General features: G+C 44.8%; 2 protein-coding genes and 1 pseudogene across 2 annotated transcripts; 1 reads left to right on the forward strand and 2 right to left on the reverse strand.

Annotated features, from left to right (window-relative positions):
- Positions 1 to 2,981, reverse strand: part of LOC121273619 — a 36,701-nt pseudogene extending 33,720 nt beyond the window's left edge.
- Positions 2,982 to 3,068: 87 nt separating this feature from the next.
- LOC121273780 (gastrula zinc finger protein XlCGF49.1-like) lies at positions 3,069 to 17,897 on the forward strand. The gene is made up of 2 exons (XM_041180945.1): positions 3,069 to 3,347; positions 16,431 to 17,897. Exon 2 carries the CDS (start codon positions 16,792 to 16,794, stop codon positions 17,497 to 17,499), a length of 708 nt encoding a protein of 235 aa, XP_041036879.1. The 5' UTR covers positions 3,069 to 3,347; positions 16,431 to 16,791; the 3' UTR covers positions 17,500 to 17,897.
- A 521-nt stretch (positions 17,898 to 18,418) lies between these two features.
- Positions 18,419 to 18,628, reverse strand: LOC121273783 (40S ribosomal protein S29). Its single transcript, XM_041180950.1, has one exon. The coding sequence runs from the start codon at positions 18,596 to 18,598 to the stop codon at positions 18,428 to 18,430; it is 171 nt and encodes a 56-aa protein (XP_041036884.1). The 5' UTR covers positions 18,599 to 18,628; the 3' UTR covers positions 18,419 to 18,427.
- Between the last annotated feature and the right edge of the window lie 5,086 nt (positions 18,629 to 23,714).

The following is a 23,714-nucleotide window of genomic DNA, read 5'->3' on the forward strand; positions in this document are numbered from 1 at the left end:
GAATCACAAAGATAGGTAGGAGAGTAAGCTGTAAAGAGGACACGAGTCTACAAGGGAATATAGAAAGGTTAAGTGAATGAGAAAACCTTTGGCAGATGGAGCACAATGTGAGAAAATGTGAACTTGTCCACTCTGGCAGGAAGGATAGAAAAACTGGAGAGGGATTACAGAACTGTGTGGTACAGAGGGATCTGAGTGTCCCGAATCCCAAACGTTATGATGCAGGTACAGCAAGTGATTAGGAAGGCCAATGGAATGATGTTTTTTATTGCAAGGGGAATAGAATATAAAAGTAGGGACAGTTTGCTACAGCTGGACAGGTCCTTGGTGTGACCACATCTGGAATACTGTGTACAGTTTTGGTCTCCTTGCTTAAGAAAGGATATAATTGGATGAGAAGTAGTTCAGAGGGTTCACTTGACTGATTCCTGGGTTGTTTCATGAGGAAATGTTAAATTGGATGGGCTTGTATCCATTGGAGTTTAGAAGAATGAGAAGGATGTGATTAACAGCAGCAATAACAACACAAATCCAACCCCGTAATCACTTGTGAACTCGCTGGTGTGTGAACAGATGGGATGACCGAGTGAATCCCTTCCCACACTCAGAGCAGGTGAACGGCCTCTCCCCGGTGTGAACTCGCTCGTGCATCAGCAGGTTGGATGAGTGAGTGAATCCCTTCCCACACCTGGAGCAGATGAATGGCCTCTCCCCAATGTGAACTCGCTGGTGTGACAGGAGGTTGGATGAATCAGTGAATCCCTTCCCACACTCAGAGCAGGTGAATGGTCTCTCCCCAGTGTGAACTCGCTGGTGTCTCTGCAGGTTGGGTAACTGAGTGAATCCCTTCCCACATGCAGTGCAGGTGAATGGCCTCTCCCCAGTGTGAACTCGCAAGTGTTTCAGCAGGGTGGACGAATCAGTGAATGCCTTCCCACACTCGGAGCAGTTGAAGGGCTTCTTCCCAGTGTGAACACGCAAGTGTTTCAGCAGGGTGGATGAATCAGTGAATCCCTTCCCACACTTGGAGCAGATGAACGGTCTCTCCCCATTGTGACTGCGTCGATGAGTTTCCAGCTGACATGGGTAGCTGAATCCCTTCCCACAGTCCCCACATTTCCATGGTTTCTCCACGGTGCTCATGCCCTTGTGTCTCTCCAGGATCGACGATCAGTTGAATCCTCCTCCGCACACAGAACACGTATACGGTCTCTCCCTGCAGTGAATGGTGTGATGTTTCTTTAGGCTGTGTAACTGATTAAAGCTCCTTCTACAGTCAGTGCACTGGAACACTCTCTCTCGGGTATGTGCGTCTCGGTGCTTTTCCAGTCACACTGATGTTTGAAGCAAACAAAACAAACATTTCTCCTTCTAGATTCAAAGGCTAATATTATTCATGTCCTAGTGAATCGAATGACTGTCAGATCGTGATGTGTCATTTGGTTTGAGATTTCTGACTGAAAATCCTCCCCTTTTAATATCCTGTAAAAGGAGTTTAGAAAAGTCATCACTGTCAGTACATGATAGAAATTCAGAATAGACAATTCCAGTTCATATACAACATTCTTTCCACTCTTCCCTGAAAAGCTGTAAATCTCCATCCCACATACTCTCCCTCTCTCCATTCTCACTCTGCTGTACCGAATATCCCAATTCTCCTGAAGGTGCTCATTGATGATGGTCAAAAGTTCCATGCTCATTGGTATAAAAATGTGTGTAATATACTGCACTGCATGACATAATTAGAGTAAGACGTTTATTTAGCGAGTGAACAGTCATGAGCTGGAACTCGCTGCCCACAAAATGGGGGGGGGGTGCGTTCGAAGCAGAGATGATCAATGATCTGAAAACGAACTTGGATGGGCTCTTGAAGGAAATAGACATTAGGCGAATGGGAAAATAAAGAGGGAATGGGGCTGACTGAATTGTCCTACAGAGCTTCAACATGGACTCGAGTAACAGAATGGACTCCCTCTGTAGGGTAATGATTCTATGACTGGACATATATAAAGTAGTGACAGTACGAGATCACCAGGCCAGAAAAACTAATAAATTAACTTTATTCGAAAACCATAAATGGTCAGTACAGTGGCATAGTGGCTAGTGCTGCTGCCTCACAGCTCCAGGGACCCGGATTCGATCCTGACCTATGATGTCTGTCTGTGTGGAGTTTGCACGTACTCCCTGTGTTCGTGTGGGTTTCCTCCAGGTGCTTCAGTTTCCTCCCACCGTCCAAAGATGTGGCTACAGAAATATTGCCCCTGAGTGTGTGTGTGTGAGTATGTGTGTGCCCCGTGATGGACTGATGTCCTGTCCTGGATGCACCATTCCCAGTGCCTGTTGGGATAGGCTCTGACTTTCCGTGACCTTGAATTGGATGAAGCCATTTGGGAAAAGAGAGTGGCAGAACCAAAATTAATATATCAAATATGTACCATTGGGATATTGGGTCCCATGTGAAAACACTAGACATATCTCTGTCCAATATTAATTTACTGTCCCCTTAAATGTCAGCCATCTCCTGGGGAAACCATCCCTTTAATTGTGAACATTGGGAAGAGACCATCCTTTTAGCCAGACAAATAAATGTGTCAAGCTGAGGGAGCAAAGGATGCCAATGTCTTTAAGAGAGAGAGAGAGAGACCTGGGCCAACCTTTCCAGAGTCTGCACCCTCCCTGGATTCACTTCCTTTCCCTTCAGTTCCTGCCAGTCAACAATTTGCCCCAGAATGAGAAAAGAAATGGAAAGGGGGAGAAAAGAAAGTGTTTTACTCACAAATGTTGGACACAGGAGGATGTTTTAGTCTGTGTGAAGCTCAATCTTCATTCCCACAAAGCCCGCGCTCTGATTGGCTGGAGGACAAGGGTCCTTCCGGTCCTCCACATCTTCTCATTGGTCCATCCCTCAGCATTTCGGGAAGGAGGGGCGGGCTCTCCTCCGGACATGCGCAGTTTCCCCTCTCCCGTGTTCTCCGAGCGGTTCTCGCTCTGGCCGGAGCCGTCATCCGGTTGCCTGGAAACCTTGGCTTGACGAGGTGGAGGGGGATCAATGGGTGGCGGCGGGGCTCCCGTGTCCGCGCGCCTGGCCTGCAGACTGGAACCCGAGGACGTCACCGCGGAGCAGAGTGATTCCTATTGGCTGATTCAGGCAGTGTTCCATTGTGGACGTCACAATGCGGAAGTTGGACAATGAGCTTCAGACTGAAACTTCCTCTTCTGGGCAACATCTGTGAGGAAATCAATGTTTCCCCCTTTCCATTTCTTTTCTCATTCTGGGGGCAAATTGTTGACTTGCAGGAACTGAAGGGAAAGGAAGTGAATCCAGGGAGGGTGCAGACTCTGGAAAGGTTGGCCCAGGTCTCTCTCTCTTAAAGACATTGACATCCTTTGCTCCCTCAGCTTGACACATTTATTTGCCTGGCTAACATGATGGTCTCTTTCCTCATGTTCACAATTAAAGGGGTGGTTTCCCCAGGAGATGGCCAACATTTAAGGGAACAACTTCAGGGTGATTAACTGTCCTATATTTTAAGGGATTTGTCCTGATTTTACCTTTTGTCCCATATTTCTGTGGCAACCTGATCCTGGGAGCCCCCAGGGTGAGTTTGAGTGATTCGAGTGGGATGGTAAACGTGAGCAAGTTGGCCAGCAGGGAGATGATGATGTTGCGACGGAACAAGATAAGTTGAAAGTTTTAGTTGATTTTAAACTCTATCCACTCTCACTATTATTGTCTCAGCACCCCTCCTCCCCACCCCCTCTCATATTGAAACACAATGCCCTCCCTCAACCCTCTCTCATGGTCACCCGCATCCCACCACCACCCTCCCCCGGCCCACGGTTGAAGTGTCCCTTAATTTATTTCCTATGAGTTCTGCCCTCTGGACAATACAGTAGTAGGGAACATAGATATGTCTAATGTTGTGATAGGGGACATTTTAGCATGTTATTTATGGTTCTGTAATTAAGTTAATTCTTGTTTTTAGTTTTGCTGACAAAAGAGAGATGTCAAAGCTTTTCAACCTGCACTCATCAGGACACTTCGCAAGAACATCTCTACCAATCAGAGTCCACGTGCCAACCAGTTAGCACTCTCTTCACATACAGTATAAATTGTTGTTTTCCTCTTATATTTGTCTTTTTGCAAAGTGTCCTGAAGAGTGCAAAACCAGAAGCTTCAACATGTCTCTTTTTTCAGCAATAATCAAGTTCTGTACTACAAAACGACTATTTCTAGTTGTGTAATATGGTACAGTAACTATGTTGTATATTTCTAGTCATATATTCATTACAACACAGAAGGAGTCAATTCATCAACTCAAGTCCCTGCCGACTCTGTAGAGCAATCCAGTCAGTCCCATTCCCGCTCTATATCCCCATTCCTGTGCAAGTTTATTTCCTTCAAGTGCCCTTCCAATTTCATTTTGAAATCATTGATCATCTCTGCTTCCACTACCCTCGTACACATTGAGTTCCAGGTCATCACAACTCGCTGCTGAAATAGAGTTCTCCCTCACAGCCCCATGTGTCTCCAAACATGTAATAGAGTACTGTACATTTTAAGTACAATATGATTGGGTGTACGCTGGGTAGATTAGATTTAGAATGGAGAGAATGTAGCAGAGTGAGAATAGAGGGACTGTGTGTGGGATGGAGATTTACAGCTTTTGGGGAACGAGAGAGGAAATAGCGTGCTATCAGCTGGAAGACGTAGGTAGAGTTCTAAATGTATACTTTGTGTCATTGCTCACAACTGAGAGGGGCGACTTGGGTTTGGAAATCAGGCAGAAGAACTGTGATATAATTAAAGAAATTAGCATTGGAGGGGAGGATGTTCTAAGTGGCCTGACAGGATTAAAAGTAGATAAATCTCCAGGCCCGGATGAAATGTATCCCAGGCTGTTGAGTGAGGCAAGGGAGGAGATAGCAGTGGCACTGGCAATGATTTTCAATACCTCTCTGGCCACAGGAGAGGTGCCAGAGGATTGGAGGACAGCCAATGGGGTACCGTTATTCAAGAAGGGAGGAAGCGATAAACCAGGGAACTACAGGCCAGTTAGTCTAACCTCAGTGGTGGGGAAACTACTGGAAGCAATTCTGAGGGACAGAATTAATCCACACTTGGAGAGGCAGAGATTAATCAAGGACAGTCAGCAGGTTTTGTTCAGGGGAAGTCATGTCTGACCAATTTGATTGAATTTTTCGAAGAGGTGACCAGGTGTATAGATGAGGGTATTGCATTTGACATAGTCTACTTGGACTTCAGCAAGGCTTTTGATAAGGTCCTGCATGGGGGACTGATAACAAAGGTCAGCGCCCATGGAATCCAAGGCAATTTAGCAAATTAGATCCAGAATTGGTTGAGTGGCAGGAAGCAGAGGGTGTTGGTTGACGGGTGTTTTTGTGACTGGATACCTGTGTCCAGTGGGGTTCCACAGGGATTGGTGCTGGGTCCCTTGCTGTTTGTGGTATATATAAACGATTTAGGCTTGAATGTAGGAGGGTTGATCAGTAAATTCGTGAATGACACGAAAATTGCTGGGGTGGTAAATAGTGAGGAGGATAGCATTAGATTACAGGAGGGTATAGATGGGTTGATAAGTGGCAAATGGAATTTAATCTGGATAAGTGTGAGGTGATGCACTTAGGACAAACAAGGCACGGGAATACACGATGAATGGTAGGACCCTGAGAAGTACTGAGGATCAGAAGGACCTGGGTGTGTATGTCCACCGGTCCCTTAAGGTAGCGGGACAGGTAGATAAGGTGGGTAAGAAGGCATTTGGGATACTTGTCTTTATTAGCCGAGGCAGAGAATATAAGAACAGGGAGGTTATGCTGGAACTGTGTAAAATGCTGGTTAGGCCACAGCTAGAGTATTGCATGCAGTTCTGGAATCTGCATTGTAGGAAGGGTGTGATTGCACGAGAGAGAGCGCAGAAGAGATTTACCAGGATGTTACCTGGGCTGGAGAGTTTTAGTTGTGAGGAGAGATTGGATAGACTTTGGTTATTTTCCCTGGAGCAGAGGTGATTGAGGGGGGACATGATTGAGGTGTATAAAATTATGAGGGGCATAGATAGGGTAGACAGGAAGGAACTTTTCCCCTTGGTGGAGGGATCAATAACTAGGAGGCATGGATTTAAGGTAAGAGGCAGATGGTTTAATGGGGAAGTGAGGAAGAATTTTTTCACCCAGAGGGTGGTGGGAATCTGGAACTCACTGCCTGAAAGTGTGGTAGAGGCAGAAAACCTCATAACATTTAAGAAGTATTTGGAGTTCACTTGCAATGCCATGACATACAAGGCTATGGGCCTAGTGCTGGAAAATGGGATTAGAATAGTTAGGTACTTGTTTGATTGGCGCAGACGCAATGGGCCGAAGGGCCTTTTTCTGTGCTGTAGATCTCTATGACTCTATGAGAAATTAGAATTGCCTGCTCTGAATTTCTATCCTGTACTGACAGTGATGATTTTTGGAAACTCCCTTTACAGAATATTAGAAGGGGAAGATTTGCAGACAGAAATCTCAAACCAAACGTCACATCAAGATCTGCCAAACTCATTTGATTAAATGGGACCTGAATATCATTGGTTCTTTGAACCAAGCAGGGAAAATGTTTGTCTGTTCTGTCTGCTTCAAAAGGTTTTAAGCCTCAGTGTGACTGGAAAAACCTACTGAGAGACACACACCCAAGTGAGAGTGTTCCAGTGCACTGACTGTGGAAAGAGCTTTAACCAGTTACACAGCCTGAAAAAACATCACCATTCACAGTGAGGAGAGATATTATACATGTTCTGTGTGAGGACAAGGCTTCAACTGATCGTCGGACCTGGAGAGACACAAGGGCATGAGCACCATGGATAAACTGTGGGAATGTGGGGACTGTGGGAAGGGATTCAAATCCCTATCGAAGCTGGAAACTCATCGACCCAGTCACACTGGGGAGAGGCCGTTCATCTGTTCTGACTGTGGGAAGGGATTCAAAGCCCCATCTCAACTGGAAACTCATCAGCGCAGTCACACTGGGGAGAGGCCGTTCACCTGCTCTGACTGTGGGAAGGGTTTCACTCAGTTATCCCACCTGCAGAGGCACCAGTGAGTTCACACCGGGAAGTGGCCATTCACCTGCACTGAGTATGGCAACAGATTCAGACAGTTATCCAGCCTGCACCAGCAATTTCACACTGGGGAGAAGATGCCATTCGTCTGCTCTGTGTGTGCAAAGGCATTTGCCCACTCATCCAACCTGCTGAAACACCAGCAAATTCACACCGGGGAGAGGCCATTCACCTGCTCTGAATGTGGGAAGGGATTCGGTAATTCATCTGACTTGCAGACACACAAGAGAGTTCACGCTGGGGAGAGACCGTTCACCTGCTTTGAGTGTGGAAAAGGATTCAGTGATTCATTCAACCTGCTGCGACACCAGAGAATTCACACTGGGAGAGGCCGTTCATCTGCTCCGAGTGTGGTAAGGGATTCGCTCAATTATCCAATCTGCAATCACACCAGCGAGTTGACACCGGGGAGAGGCCATTCACCTGCTTTGACTGTGGGAAGAGATTCAGTAATTCATCCGACCTGCAAAAACACTAGTGAGTTCACACCGGGGAGAGGCCGTTCACCTGCTCTGAGTGTGGGAAAGGATTCAGTGATTCATCCAACCTGCTGCGACATGAGCGAGTTCACACCAGGGAGAAACTGTTCACCTGCTCTGAGTGTGGGAACAGATCCAGTCATTCATCCAGCCTGAAAAAACACCAGCGAGTTCACACTGGGCAGAGGCATCCACCTGCTCCCTGTGTGGGAGGTGATTTACTCATTCATCCCGCTGGCTAAGTGAGTTCACAAGTGATTCCAGGGGTTGGATTCTGCTGCTATTGCTGCTGTTAATCACATCCAGGACTGAACCATGTTCATTCTGACACTTGGTGAAGTGGGAGGGTCAGAGGGTTTCTTTCTGCTGGACTGACCGGTCTCACAACTTTGCTTCCAGTGGCTGATGCTCTTTGAGCCTGGGAGTGCACATTTCCACTGAAATGATCCACAAAAGCTGATGAAGTACATTTATTTTGTTCTGGACAGTAAATAGTGTTTTTCCTACCACAACAGATAGATCTGAAATAAATACAGGAAGTTTAGGAAAACTCAGCAGGTCTGGCAACATCTGTGAAGAGGGAGAAACAGCTAACTTTTTGAGTCCAATATGACTCTTCTTCAGAACTAAGGAGAGGGAGAAATGTGATGGGGTTAATACTTTGGAGAAAGGCGGGAGGGTCAGATAGAACAAAAGAGAAAGTCAGGGATTAATTAGAGGGCGGGCAAGATTAAATGACAAAAATATCATGGGACAAAAGGCAAAGTGAGAAGTAATGGTTGTGGTAAAGAAGCAAAGTATTGGCCCAGAGTGAGTGTTAATAGCAGAATAAAGGTCAGCTCTGTCTGAAAGCAAAAATATGAAAACAAGATGCAGACTGGCACTTGGCCAAAACAAAATCAAAACAGAGAACAGAGTTGACGGTCTGAAGTTGTTGAATTCAATGTTGAGTCCAGATGGCTGTAAAGTGCCTCATCGGAGGATGAGGTGCTGTTCGTCCAGCTTGTGTTGGGTTTCTCGGGAACATTGCAGCAGGCCGAGGACAGAACTGTGAGCATGAGAGCAAGGTGGTGAATTATAATGGCAGCAACTGGAAGGTCAGGGTCATGCTTGGGGACTGAGCGGAGGTGTTCCACAAAGAGGGCAGCGAACAGGGGACAGATGAATTAAAGAGAAACCATTTGGATCCAGAACATTGTGCACATCCTTTTACTCTGGTTGTCTTTGATCCTCAAGTAATTTTCTGTTTTTTTAACCATGTTCTGTTTCATGAATAAACTTTTAAAATATTTGATTTTTCTGAATTTTCCATGATTAGATTTCTGTACTTTAGGGAAAGTGGGTGAGATGGGTTGGCAGGCTCTTTAACAGAAAGTCAGACCCTCTAAGGTAATTGGCAAAGGAGCCAGAGGGGGAGATGAGATTTTATTTTTTGATGCACCAAGTTGTTCTAATTGGCCTGAAAGCAGATTCAATAGTATCTTTCCAAAGGGAAAGAGAGGGAAGAATTTGCAGGGCTGTGGGGAAAGAGCAGAGCAGTTGGATGAATCAGAGAGTCCTTTCAAAGAGATGGCAGAGGTGCGATGGGCTGAATGGACTCCTTCTGCAGCCTGTGAATCTGAGGCTTCTGCTTTTGTGCAGGTTACATGGGACAGATTTCATTTCAGCCTCTTCTCAGTATCTGTATTTAAAGAGACGGGTTTCTGTTCAGCTCCGATATAACAATGTCTCCACTCCTCTGTATATTTAAACATCGAACAAAGCCTTGCATGGCCGATTATAGTCAACAGCCTTCCTGTAGCTTTCTCTGGATACAGCAAGAAAGTGTTTGACTGCTTAACAATAGCGGCGTCCCCTGAAAATAATTCAAACACCACAACAAAAACGACCTACATTTACATAGCACCTTTAAACATCCCAAGGAGCTTCACAGGTGCGATTACCAAACAGAAGATGACACCGAGCCACATAAAGAGATATTAGCTCAGAGGACCAGTAGCTTGGTTAGAGAGGCAGGTTTAAGGAATGTCCTAAAGGTACAAAAAAGATCAAAGGGCAGAGAGGTTTAGGGAGGGAATTACACAGTGTGAGGCCCAGGCAGCTGAAGACACGGCCCCCAGTGGTTGTGCAATAGAAACAGGGGATACTGAAGAGGCCAGAATTAGTGCAGCACAGATATCTCGGAGGGTTGTAGAGTTGGAGAAGATTACAGAGATGGGGAGAGTGTGTGTGACCACGCGGTGATTTGAAAATAAGGCCATGGAGGGATTTGAAAAGAATCGGCCTAAATTTAGCTCAATCAAAATCCCATTTACTTTTACAGAGGTAAATTGGACCCAAGGAGGAGAATTTTAAAATGGAGGAATTGCTTGAGTGGAAGCCAATGTCAGTCAGTGAGCACAGGGGGTGATAGGTGAACGGGACTGAGTGTGAGTTGGGAGACGGGCAGCAGAGTTTCTCTATTGAAGAAAACTAGTCCAGTTCTGTACATTTGCCATCACACTGCCTGTGTGTCTTGTTTCTGTATTTGATGGGCTCAGATTTCGTGTGAAGGGACCAAAACTGTATCAGAAGCTCAGACAGAGATAGATGAATAACCCAGACAGAAATATCGGAGGTGAAAGGTAACAGACAGAGCATTCAGCAAAATCAGTGAATAACAGAAAAGGAGGACGGGGGCAAATTGAGTCACCTCCAAATCTGGTTTAGAAAATCCTCTCAGACACCATCTCGGGAGCTCACTGAACAGAAGAGCCACCCTGTAAAAGAGAAATTTTACCAGACTTAAACTTCCCTGTGGTGAGAAAGGTGTTCTGTGTTTGAAATCCCATCACCGTGTTTTCTATCGAACCCCTGGACACTGTCAGAGGCCCTCAGCACCAGAATTGTTGGGTTTTGTGGAGACCTCACACTGTGAACCTATGTGGACAAAGTGGGTGTGTTGAAGCTGTGGAGTGGGTGAGATGAGCTGTTATCATCTGTCTTTCCTGCTCATTAGTCTCTTCAGGACGTTTCTCACCCTCTGGAACTTTCCCATGTACAAACACCTCTTTAATATTTTCTCTCACCTTTAAACCCCACAGCCCATCCGATATTTATTCCAAAAGGGATTTATTCTCAAGCCGCACTCCCCAGGTTTTCCTGCCACCCTGCTGTCCATTCAGGAGCTGAAGTGTCAATCTCTCACTCATCTGCCCGCAAGTATTGAGGTGCCTCCCTGGTACATCTATATGTGTGTGTGTGTGTGTGTGTGCGCGTGCGAGTAATCCATGTTATCACCAAACTAAACTCTCACAATTACTTCACCTTAAGTACTTCAATGAGTCTATATGGGCGGAAGAACAGAAAGACAATTGATAATAAAGGGCCTAATTCTAAAGCGAGTGCAGGAGCAGAGGGAGCTATGGGTGTAGGGGTTCAGGACAGGTAGAGCACGCGGTTAATAAAGCAAATGGGATCCTAGCAGTTTATAAACAGCGGCTTCGAATACAAAACCTGGGAAGTTAAGAGAAACCTGTATAAAGTAGTGATTCAGCCTCCAGCATTGTGTCCAGTTCTGGGCGCCACAGATTAGGAATGATGTGAAGGTTTTACAGACGGTGTGGAAAAGATTCACGAGAACGGTCCCAGGGATGAGGAACTTCAGTGATGTGGATCGATTGGAGAAGCTGGGGCTGTTCTCCATGGAGAAGAGAAAATTGGAAGGAGATTTGATTGAGGTATTAAAATCATGAGGGGTCTGGACAGAGTAGATAGAGAGAAACTGTTCCCATAGTTGGAAGGAGCGAGACCCGGGTGACATTGGTTTAAGATGATTGGAAAAAGAAGCAACTGCGACACGAGAAGAAACTTTATTCCACAGCGAGTGGTTCGGATCCAGAATACAGTGTCTGAGGGGCTGGTGGAGGCAGATTCACTCATGGTTTTCAGCAGAGAATTGGATCACTATCTTAGGATTGAAATTGACAGGGTTATGGGGAAAAGGTGGGGGTGTGACTCTGGATGAGTTGCTCTTGCAGAGAGCTGGCACAGACACAATGGGCTGAATGGCCTCCTTCAGTGTTGAAACCATTCCATGATTCTAGAACACCAGTTCGCTGATTCTATTCAACACAGCATGACGGTGGGTAGCACTCTCGCCTCTGAGTCAGGAGGTGGGGGGTTGGAATCCCCACTCCAGAGACTCGAGCCCCCATAATCCAGGGTCCACACTCCTGGTGCCAGTACTGAGGGAGAACCATCCTGTCAGAGAGACCATCTTTCAAGTGAGACATTAACCCGAGGGCCCCATCCGCCCTCTCAGGTAGATGTACAAGACAAATGTACATTATTCTAAGTGTGGTCTAACCAAGGCTCAATACAAGTTTAACATAATCTCTCTGCTTTTCAATGCTATTTCTCTAGAAATGAACCCCATATACGGGCCCCATAATTCAGAAAGGATGTCAAGGCCTTGGAAAGGGTGCAGGAATTTAGTACGGGGACAGGAATGAGGAACTTCAGTGATGCACAATCACAGTGATGCAGGTCACAAATGTAAGGAGAACAGGAGGAAAGGAGTTCACCCCTGGTGTCCTGGGGCCCGATTTTTATCCCTCAACCAACATCAGTAAAAACAGATGATCTGGTCATCATCACATTGCTGTCTGTGGGATCTTGCTATGCACAAATTGGCTGCCAGTTTCCGACAGTGACTACGCTTCAGAAAGATCTTCATCAACAGTGAAATGCATAGAGACACCCTGAGGTGAAAGGCGCCATATAAATGCAGCTTTCTTTTTATTCCGACACTGGAAGGAAAGGGATAAAATTCTGAAACGTAAAAAAGGGAATTCCAGACATTATTGACATCACTGTACATATTACAGACACATATTTATTTATCGTGGTCACAGAATCTCACAGCACAGAAGGAGGCTGTTCAGTCCATCGTGCCTGTGCTGGCTCTTTGAAAGAGCGACTCAATTAGTCCCCTTATCCTGTCCTTTCCCAATGAGCCCTGCAAACTGGTCCCCTCCCAGTTTACTGTTAGACAAAGAGAACAAAAGCAAATCACTTTCAGTACATTGAGCAGCCCCGATGTCTATTCTCAGCCAGCATTACACAGGGGGAAAAGGGCTGGGTTCTTAGACCAGCAAGTCCAGGCACCCTCTTTAAATGGCCACTTCCCACAATGGATTCATTGGCCTCTGAAGGGAAGCAGCCTCAGTCCACACTGGGAGTTCCTGCCCCCGCCTGTTAGCTGGCTCATGCTCCTGCTGGATGATATGTCTGAAAGGATAGGAGTGTGTCAGTTTAAAATGGAACCTGCATTTATATAATGCCTTTCACCACCTCAGGGCATCTCAATGCATTTCACTGCCAACGAAGCTCTTTCTGAAGTGTAGTCACTGCAGGAAACGTGGCAGCCAATTTGTGCACAGCAAGATCCTACAGTTGGTAATGTGATGATGACCATGTCATCTGTTTGTACTGATATTGATTCAGGGATAAATATCAGGCCACAGGACTAGTCCCCTTCAAGTATTTATCCTTTGTTGAATCTGCTTCCACCAGCCTTTCAGGCAGTGCATTCCACATCACAACACCTCACTCTGTAAAGATTTATCTTCCTCATTTCTCCTCTGCCTTTTATGTCAATCACCTTCAATCTGTGTCCTCTAGTTAACAACCATTTTGTCAGTGGAAACAGTTTCTCTTTATTTACTCGATGTAAACTGTTCATGATCTTGATCACCTCTATCAAATCTCCTCTTAGCCTTCACCGCTCTAAGGAGAACAACCTCAGCCTCTCCAGTGTGTTTGCATCACTGAAGTTCCTCATTCCTGTCCCCGTACTAAATTCCTGCACCCTTTCCAAGGCCTTGACATCCTTTCTGAATTATGGGGCCCGTATATGGGGTTCATTTCTAGAGAAATAGCATTGAAAAGCAGAGAGATTATGTTAAACTTGTATTGAGCCTTGGTTAGACCACACTTAGAATAGTGTGAACAGTTCTGGGTCCCTATAATTGTAAAAGGGAGAGAGAGGTGTAAGCTGATCTGGACTGTAGTTTGTAGTTTAACTCGACCATCCTAAGGGAGATTTTACACGATATTCACTGTATTAAGCTAACAGGGTCAAGATGTCATTTTATACTAACACTGGGCTAAAAAAGCCGTGTATTCGGTATCATCCTTTACATATAATTAATCAAGAATTACCGTGGAATTACTAACAAGCCAGAAACATACTGAAATAAGCAGTGAGACTCAATGTATAATTGAAGAATAAGTAATTAATCAAGTAGTTGTTAAGACTCGACAGGATACTAATGTTTGAAATTTAAAATATTAATTTGCTGCTGTAAACACTGTCTGTGGCAACAGAGATCACTCCACTACTGTCCATGGCCATCTCAGGCACCTGTAAGAGAATGAATGGAAGCTTGTCTAAACTCAGATAAAATAAAGATTCTGAACAGTCCCATTGCTCTGCTCCATATGGAAATAGTTAAATACAAGCAAATTAACCCAGTAACAACAATGAGCAATTGTCTAATGAGGACAGACCTGATTCCAGATGAGGTGATGTTAATTCAAGGGTTAAAAGTTGCTTTTAAGAACCATCTAGGCCTTGCGAGTTGGACTCTAGCTGTGAACGTACTGAGTGACCCATGGGACAGGATTGTGGGAAATTGCTGTTGGTTCAGGAACCTGAGGAAGACTCACACTCTGACCTGGGGTGGGCACCCAATTGAGGTGGGGAAAGTCACTCATGTATTTCATGAGTATACCTTTTTCTTTCAAATAAACATTGATATTATTTGTTATTTCAGAATCTGGTCTTGCCTGGTGGTTAAGTCTCTTTCAAATTAAAGCATTTGAGAGGGTCAATTTGAAATTTAGGAGTTCAATTTGGAATCTAGTAATTAGGCGCCTGTAACCAATTTTATTTACATACCCTTGAACATTGACAGGGGGCCTCGAGAAAGTGCAAGAAAGATTCACAAGGATGAAACCAGAACTGAGAGTGTTTCAGTTACACGTTAGATTGAACAGGCTGGGAATATTTTCTCTAGAAAAGAGAAGGCTGAGGGGAGACCTCTTAGAGGAATTGAAGGTTGTGAATGGATGCGATAGGGTTGATGTCATCAAGTCATCACTATCAGTACAGGATAGAAATTGGGAACTGACTATTCTAGTTCTCATGAAACATGTTTCTCCCACTTAATCTGTAAATCTCTGTCCCCTGCAATCACCCACATTCTTATTGATCGAAACAGTAACTTATCCGACAATTCTCCTCTAGCTTTTCCCCCCAAGTTATCCTCCCCTGAAGCTACTGACTTTCGGGTTCAGTTTCACACTCACCTGATGCCCTCCCCAATATGTCACTCAGGTGTCTAAATCTTTACACCTTAAGTTAACAAAATGTTTTGCAAAGATGGCGTCACAGTTAAATCCAGTGACAACCCACATGTAATTTGTGTCAGGGTGGTGTCACGCCCCACCCCCACTTTCCACCCAAATCCCATGAGTTTGGCGACTGGGCTCCGGATGAGTAATGGCGGCCGCAGCTCCCACAATCCGCAACGCTGGAGAAACCGCTCCATCCGCCGCGCGGGCGGGCGGCCCGGGACTGCGCATATCCGAGGAAGAGGGGAAGCTGCGCATGTGCTGGGGAGACGATGGACTGGAGCCTGGGTGTTTTTAGCATGAATGCGCATGTGCGGGGGTGAGGTGACTATAAACCCCGCGGTCCGATTGACCGGGGGAGCCATTGTCTGTTCCGTCTTCCAGCCTTTCCCATTGGACAGCAGCTTAGCGCAGCTGGCTTGCAAAATCTCTCCCACGTGGGGTTCCGCCTCTCATAATCTTCAAGTGGAGGGATTGACTGATGGGATGTAGGACCAGCCAAACAGAGCGCGGGCTTTGTGTGAATGAAGATTGAGCTTCACACAGACTAAAACTTCTTCCTGTGTCCAACATTTGTGAGTAAAACACTTTCTTTTCTCCCCCTTTTCATTTCTTTTCTCAGTCTGAGGGTAAATTGTTGACTTGCAGGAATTGAAGGAAAAGGAAGTGAATCCAGGGAGGGTGCAGACCCTGGAAAGGTTGGCCCAGGTCTCTCTCTCTCTTTCTTAAAGACATTGACATTCTTTGCTCCCTCAGCTTGACACATTTATTTGTCTGGCTAAAAGGATGGTCTCTTTCCTAATGTTCACAATTAAAGGGGTGGTCTCCTCAGGAGATGGCTGACATTTAAGGGGACAGTAAATTAAAATTGGACAGAGATATGTCTAGTGTATGTTATTTATGGTTCTTTAGTAACAGAGATAGAGTCAATCCAGCACAGAAGGAGCTCACTAGCAATTCGAGTCCATGTTGACTCTGTAGAGCAACCTAGTCAGTTCCATCCCCCCTCTATATCCCCCATCCCCTGCAAGTTTATTTCCTTCAAGTGCCCATCTAATTTCAATTTAAAATCATGAATCGCCTCCACTTCCACCACCTTCGCAAGATCCTGATCATGAAAAATCACTGCCTAAAAAAAATCTTCAGATTTTCCTGATATCTCTGATCAGGAAATATGATTTATATGACGATTTTCACATCATGAACAGGAAGCAATGAATTTGCATCTGTCCATCAGCATGAATCAGCCCCTTCAGGAGAATTGGGAGGGTGTTAATTAGGTACAGCAGAGTGAGAATGGAGGAAGAGTGTGTGGGACGGAGATTTAAAGATGCTGGGAACAAGTGAGGGATGAATGTTTCATAGAAACTGAAAGTTTGATCTGATTTTCTATCCTGTCCTGACAGATGATTTTTGTAAACACTTTTTACAGGATATTAGAAGGGGAGGATTTTCAGCCTGAAATCTCAAACCAAACATTGTGTAAAGATCTGATAGAGTCATCCAAATCATCAGGATCTGATTATCATCGGCTGTTGAATCCGTTAGGAGAAATGTTTGTCTGCACTGTTGCTTCAAAATGTTTTCATCATAAGCGTGACTGGGTAAACACCGAGACACATGCACCTGACTGAGTGTTGCAGTGAAATGAGTGTGGAAAGAGCTTTAACCAGTTACACAGTCTGAAAATATATCACCCGATTCACAGCGGGGTGAGGCTGTGCACGTGTTCTGTGTGAGGACGAGGCTTCAACTGATCATCAAACCTGGAGAGTCACAAGGATGCCTGTATCATGGAGAAGCTGTGGAAATGTGGGGACTGTTGGAAGGGTTTCCGGTTCCTGTCTGCGTTGGAAACTCATCGACGCATTCACACTGGGGAGAGGCCATTCACTTGCTCCATGTGTGGGAAAGGATTCACTGATTCATCCACGCTTCGGAAACACCAGCATGTTCACACCAGGGAGAAGCCGTTCACTTGCTCCGAGTGTGGGAAGGGATTCAGAGATTCATCCCACCTGCTGACACACCAGCGAGTTCACATGGGGGAGAGGCCATTCGCCTGCTGTGTGTGTGGGAAGGAAATCACTCAGTTTTGTAATCTGGTGATGCACCAGCGAGTTCACACTGGGGAGAGGCCACTCATTTGCTCTTTGTGTGGAAAGCGATTCAATCACTTATCCAACCTGCTGAGACACCAGCAAGCTCACAGTGGAGAGAGGCCGTTCACCTGCTCTGAGTTTGGGAAAAGATTCACTGATTCATCCAACCTGCTGAGATACCAGCAAGTTCACACCGGGAGAGACCATTCGCCTGCCCTGAGTGTGGGAAGGGATTCAGTCAGTTCTCGAGCCTGTGGAAACACCAGTGAGCTCACACTGTGGAGAAGCCATTCACCTGCTCTGAGTGTGGGAATGGATTCTCTGTCACCACCTGTTGACACCCCAGCAAGTTCACAAGTGATTACAGGGGTTGGATTATGCTGTTATTGCTGTTGTTAATCACATCCAGAAATGAAACATGTTCATTCTGACACTTGGTGAAGTGGGAGGGTCAGAGGGTTTCTTTCTGCTGGACTGGCCGGTCTCACGACTTTGCTTCCAGTAGGCTGATGCTCTTTGAGCCTGGAAGTGCATATTTCCACTGAAAGCTGATGAAGTACACTTACTTTATCCTGGATAGTAAATTGTGTTTTTCCTACCACTACAGGTATATCTGAAATAAATGCATTTGTCTCTATTCCATTGAGTCTCGAGGCTGGAGTGTAGATTTATAAGAATGACACAAGTCATCAGTCAGATGGTGCATTCTCCATGGCAATGCATCCACCAATTAGAGCCCATTTGCCAATCAATCAGCACTCTCCTCTCATGAAGTATAAATTATTGTTCTCTTTACATTTGGCATTCTTGCAAATGTTCTGGTGAGTGCAAGATAAAAAATTTCAACATCTCTTTTTTCCACACTTACTGTTTAATTAAAACAGTAACAAAGGATTAAATAAATAGTGAGCCTTAATTGAGTTACAGTTAATGAATCAATAATGAGTCAGTAGTTATAGTAAAAGACTGAGCTGTATTTGCTGTAAAAATGTAAAAGCTTAATTGCTGTGTATGTAAAGAATGTGCAATGGAGATAAATGTACCGGCAAGAGAGACCTTCAAGCTCTGATTAGCCTCAACATTTGAAACTGTATGAATAAGGGATGGTAACTCTTTCGAGTACAAACATGTTTCCATCTGTTCCTATTCAGATGAAGTTACATTGTTTCATAGTTTGCCATTGTGAGATTTGAACTCTTGATTTTATTTACAAAAATGGAGCATCACAAATTTGCTTCTTCCAGGTGAAGACAGTAGAAAGTTGTTCAACACATGCTGCATTTCCATTTCACACTACATTGGAATGCATTCTTGCTCCTTTTGTAATTTAGTCCAGCTTGACGAAGCCGATATCTTTAGCGTATTGTCTGAAGCACTGGCGGCACATGTTGAGGCCATATTTCCGGATCAGGCCGTGTCGGTTCGCACAGACTCGGCATGAGCGGGAGCCCTGGCCGAATTTCCTAGGGTGGGACCAGTAAAGCTGCTGATGACCCATGGCGGCCAGACAGAGAGAGAGAGAGAGACGGGCGGGGGGGGGTATGTAACTCTTTCGAGTACAAACACGTTTCCATCTGTTTCAGATGAAGTTACATTGTTTCATAGTTTGCCATTGTGAGATTTGAACTCTTGATCTTGGGGTTACAAGCCCAGTACCATAACCACTTGGCTATTTAGGCCAAGCCTAAGGGATGGTATAGAATCAGATAAGGGGACAGTATCAAACAGTTCTATTGTATTCCTGTCTAAGATAATGAGAGAAGGTGGTGTAAGTAATTGGGGAACCAGTTAAATTAATCTAGTAACCAAACTGACCAATTGTCATGTTACAACAGGCCCAACTCTGATGTGAGGTCATGGTCACTTTGGGGATAAAAGTAGAGATTCTGAAGGCCTTCCTTGCTGGCCAAGTACTGAAGACTCCCGAGGCTGAGTTCCAAGGAAATTACTGTCAAAGATGGAGCCAGACTCCTGAGGGCAAATTCCACAAGAATTACTGTCAAAGAAGGAGCCAGAGAGGGTTACGCTTCTACAGACTGATCACCCACATGAAGTTGTAAAAATCAGTGTCTCAAAGTTGTTAAGTACACATTTTTCTTTCAATAATCTTCTATCCAGAGAATTCTGCTTTTGCCTTAATTGGTCAAAGTCTTGTCTGAAGCAAAGTGAATTTATTAAATGGCAAGTTGGGGGGGCGGCTGAAATCAATTAAGTTGCAGATAACACGATCAGGTAACATCAATCTTAGATTTAAAAATGTGCATTTCTGTAGCACCTTTCACAACCACAACCAGGACGTCCCAAAGTGCTTCACTGCCAATGAAGTACTTTCGAAGTGTAGTTACTGTTGTAATGTAGGAAACGCGGCAGCCAATTTACACACAGCAAGATCCCATGATCAGCAATGTGATAATGATCAGATGATTTGTTTTTAGTGATGTTGATTGATAAATATTGGCCAGGACACCAGGGACAACTCCCCTTCTCTTCAAATTAGTGGCCATGGAAATTTCTCAGTCCACCTGAAGGAGCAGACAGGGCCCTTGGGTTAGCATCTCATCGAAAAGACAGCAGCTCTGACAGTGCAGCACTCCCTCAGTGTTTAACTTTGGATGTTCGATTTTTGTCCTTAGGTCCTTATAACAAATTTCTGATTCAGAAGTGAGAGTGGGATCCACTGAGCCATATCTGACACGATAGACAGGAGTTAGAAAGGAAAAGTGACCCTTTAAAAGCCCTTAGCCTCCAGTGCCGAAAGCTAATATTAAATTCCCCTGTATAAATGACACGTATAAATGACAAATATCAGTGTCGGTTTCGAGCCACGAATTTCCACTTCCCATTTGAGCCTCCAGCACCTTTCTGTCTCTCTATTGCTCGTGTCAATGACAGACAGGTGACGGAGCTGAGAGCTGAATTTAGGTGTGAATAACGGGGCCTGCACCCCAGTTGGGAAACTGCCATGGGCGTCGCACTAATAGAGAGACAGGAAGGTGCAGGAGGACTGACTGGGAAATGGGCCTCCAACCCATCGGCACACAGGGAGGAGGTGACCGGGGCTGATGGTGACCCGACCCCCAGGGGCTCAATGCCCCTGTGTCCAAAGTGGGGAGTCACGGGAACAGGGTACAGAGAAGCCGTAGAGAAACCATTTAGGTCCAGAACATTGAGCACATCCTTTTACTCTGGTTGTCTTCAATCGTCAAGTGATTTTTTTTTAACCATGTTCATTTCATGAAAAAACTTTTGGCAAGATAATTAATTTTTCTGGATTTTTCATGATTAGATTTCTGCACTTAAGGGAAAGTGGGTGAGGGCGATTGGCAGGCTCTTTAACAAAAAGAAAATCCCTCTAAGGTAATTGGCAAAGGAGACAGGGGAGGGGGATGAGATTTTACTTTTGACTCAGCGATATCAGAAACATAGGGTTCAGGGAGTCAATTAACCCTTTATCCCCTTTCCCAAACTCTGAAATGATTCACAGTGATAACCCTTATTGGTGGCAGTGGTTAGATTTTATTCAGCTTATATAAGACCTGACACACGCTCATGTCTGAGCAGTAGTATCAAAGTGCAGCAGCATTACCATTACACTCTGGGTAGAAGCACCATCTCCACATAAATGCTTTCTGCATAAATGCCATGGCACCAGTCAATGCAATACGTAATACCTCTACAAATCGCTGTGCTCGGGAAATCCCTTCTGATGCTTTTTTACATCACAAGGTCTGTAGAGACTGATTTAACCCAATCATTGCTGAGCTAATATTTGAACGGACCAATTACAAAACCTGTCATTGAACCATCTGTACCCGCCCAAGCCATGTCAAACTCTGAAACAATTGGCTTCCCACGCTCCGTCCCCGGTACAGAGAGTCAGCATTCCCATGCCAAGCAGTGGCCTTGACACCCAGGTGTTGTCTAGGATTCAAGGCACTCTTGTTTTCTCTGTCCTCTGGGAGCTGTTCATCTCCCTGTTCCCACATAGCAAGTCGTCTGTTCTTAGCTCTGCCAGGTTTCTGCTTAAATTTGGCCCCTTTTACACCTTTCGGTCAATGAAGACCCAAACCACAACTTCCCATCCTGTCACCTGTCAACCATCCTCACCCAGAGAGTAATCACAAGAGGAATAAAAACAGGAGAAGTGTAACAATCAAATTAAAAATAAGTGCACATCCAGTCATAGATTTTAATTCAGTGTTCAATAATTAGCAAGAAAACCCAAAGGGGGTCCCCCAGAATTCTTACAGTCCATACCTTGAGGGGGAGAGAACTCTCCGACCCCTCACTCAATTTCACTCCCTTACTTTCCAGTTCTGTTCCTACCCTGCCTAGGGTAACATCTACTCAATCTTTTCTCCTGAAGGAGCGCCGTGAGTTCTAGGTTACTAGTACATAAGGACATATGCTTCAAGCAACAGATCAAGCCTGGATGTAAAAGATTCTCCAGCTCTCTCCTTACCCCTGTCCAACTTGTGGACAGTTCTCACTCAGGATTATTTCTCCCAAGCCCTTAATTGTTCCAATCCAAATGTTTATCTCTGTTACTTCAATTTTACTCATTTTGTGACCATGACCAATGTGTTTAATACTATACTGATTGTTTTAAAGTCAGTTTCTTTCTGGAGTATGTGTCAATACCTTGATAATGTCAAAATATTTTGTCTCATTCTCCTTGTCACATTAACCATTTCATATCATGCTGTTTGTTCAGTAGCTGCACATGTTTGGGACCCAGATTTCAGTCCACTTCACCATGAATTTACGCGTGCTATTGTCTTCACTTGTAACAAATCACATCTGCACACTCACACCAGTATCCCAACGTCAGGCCACATATTCTGAACTTTCAGGTGCGCTTATCAAAAGATCAAAATGAGTGTCTGTCTTTGCTTATCTCCCCCTGTTATGGCTGTCAAATGTGGTTTTCTTTAAAACAAAATTCCCAGGTAAGGATGTAAATATCTCCCAGAGAAATCTATCAACTTATTCATCTCATCTACACCTCCCTGACTTTCACCAGAATGTAGGTGGATACCAGATTGATATATTCTACTAATGACCTGGGTGAGTTACTCCAATTCCTTTCCTGCCCAATACAATATATTCATCATATCTTTAAAACAGAAATCAAGCATTCCCAATTGATTTCTTTTGTTTGCTCTTTATTGTAGACGTCAGGCTGGGGTAGTTCTCCTTGGAGCAAAGGAGGTTGAGGGGAGATTTTATAGAGGTGTACAAGACTATGACTGATTTCGATAAGGTGGAAAAAGAAAAGCTGTTCCCATCAGCTGATGGTACGGAGGTGAGAGGGACACAGATTTAAGGTTTTGGTCAGGAGATGCAGGGGGGTATGTGAGGAAGAATATTTTTACACAGCGGGTGGTAATGACCTGGAACTCACTGTCTATGAGGGGGGGTGGAAGCAGAGAAGATGAACAAAAGGCAATGGGATGGGCACTTGATGGGCTGAATGGCCTCTTTGTGTCTCCTAATGACTCCGTGTTCCAAAGACAGAAATTTCAGTTGCTCCAGTCTCTCCAACTAACTGAAGTCCCTCATCCCTGGTGCCATTCTCATAAATCTCCTCTGCTCCCTCTCTAAGAACTTCACATCTTTCCTAAAGTGAGGGGCCCAGATATAGGGTTCCATTCTCGAGGGATAGAATTGAAAAGCAGGGAGGTTATGTTCAACTTGTTTCCAACCATGATTAGACTACACTGGGAGCACTGTAAACATTTGTGATCTCCATTTAGAAAAAGGAAATAGAGGCACTGGAGAAGGGGCAACAAAGATTCACAAGAATAATACCAGAACTGAAAGCATTTAACACTCAGGAAAGGCTGGGGCTGCTTTTCTCTCGAAAAGAGAAGACTGAAGGGTGACCTGATGGGAGTGTTTAAAAAATATGTAGGGGTTCAAAATCCAATAGGGATTTCATGAGAAAAGTCTTTACCCAGTGGGTGGTGAGAATGTGGAACTCACGACCACAGCGAGTGGTTGAGGTGAACAGCATGAATACATTTAAGGAGAAGCTGGATACGTACATGAGGGAGAAAGGAATAGAAGGATATGCTGATGCGGGGAGATGATGAGGGGTGGGTGGAGGCTCATGTGGAGCATAAATACTGACAGAGACCAATTGGGCTGACTGGCCTGGCCCTGTGCTGTAAACTCAATGGAACAGACAAATGTATTTATTTTAGATCTACCTGTCATGGTAGGAAAACACTATTTACTATCCAGGATAAAATAAATGTACTTCATCAGCTTTTGTAGATAATATCAGTGGAAATGTGCACTCCCAGGCTCAAAGAGCATCAGCCCACTGGAAGCAAAGTCGTGAGACCGGCCAGTCCAGCAGAAAGAAACCCTCCAACCCTCCCACTTCACCAAGTGTCAGAATGAACATTATCAATACTTTATCAGTGTTGGCTGTTAGACTTCACCTCAGTGACACATTTGTGTAATTAATAAGGCTTACATTATTAAATTGAACTGTATGTCTGCTTAGTGATGAAAAGTCTTCAATTGCCTGTCTCTTTCAGTTCCAGATACTGTAATGTAGTTTTAAGGGAAAAAAAAACTGGTGTTAAGGTCAGGAAGGGGTCAGA

This window comes from Carcharodon carcharias (assembly GCF_017639515.1).
Source record: "Carcharodon carcharias isolate sCarCar2 chromosome 27 unlocalized genomic scaffold, sCarCar2.pri SUPER_27_unloc_1, whole genome shotgun sequence".
NCBI classification, from domain to species: Eukaryota; Metazoa; Chordata; class Chondrichthyes; order Lamniformes; family Lamnidae; genus Carcharodon; species Carcharodon carcharias.

Excerpts from the sequence above, each read along its gene's own strand:
- LOC121273780 (XM_041180945.1), top strand. The coding sequence starts at position 16,792 with ATGGAGAAGCTGTGGAAATGTGGGGACTGTTGGAAGGGTTTCCGGTTC.
- LOC121273783 (XM_041180950.1), bottom strand. The coding sequence starts at position 18,598 with ATGGGTCATCAGCAGCTTTACTGGTCCCACCCTAGGAAATTCGGCCAG.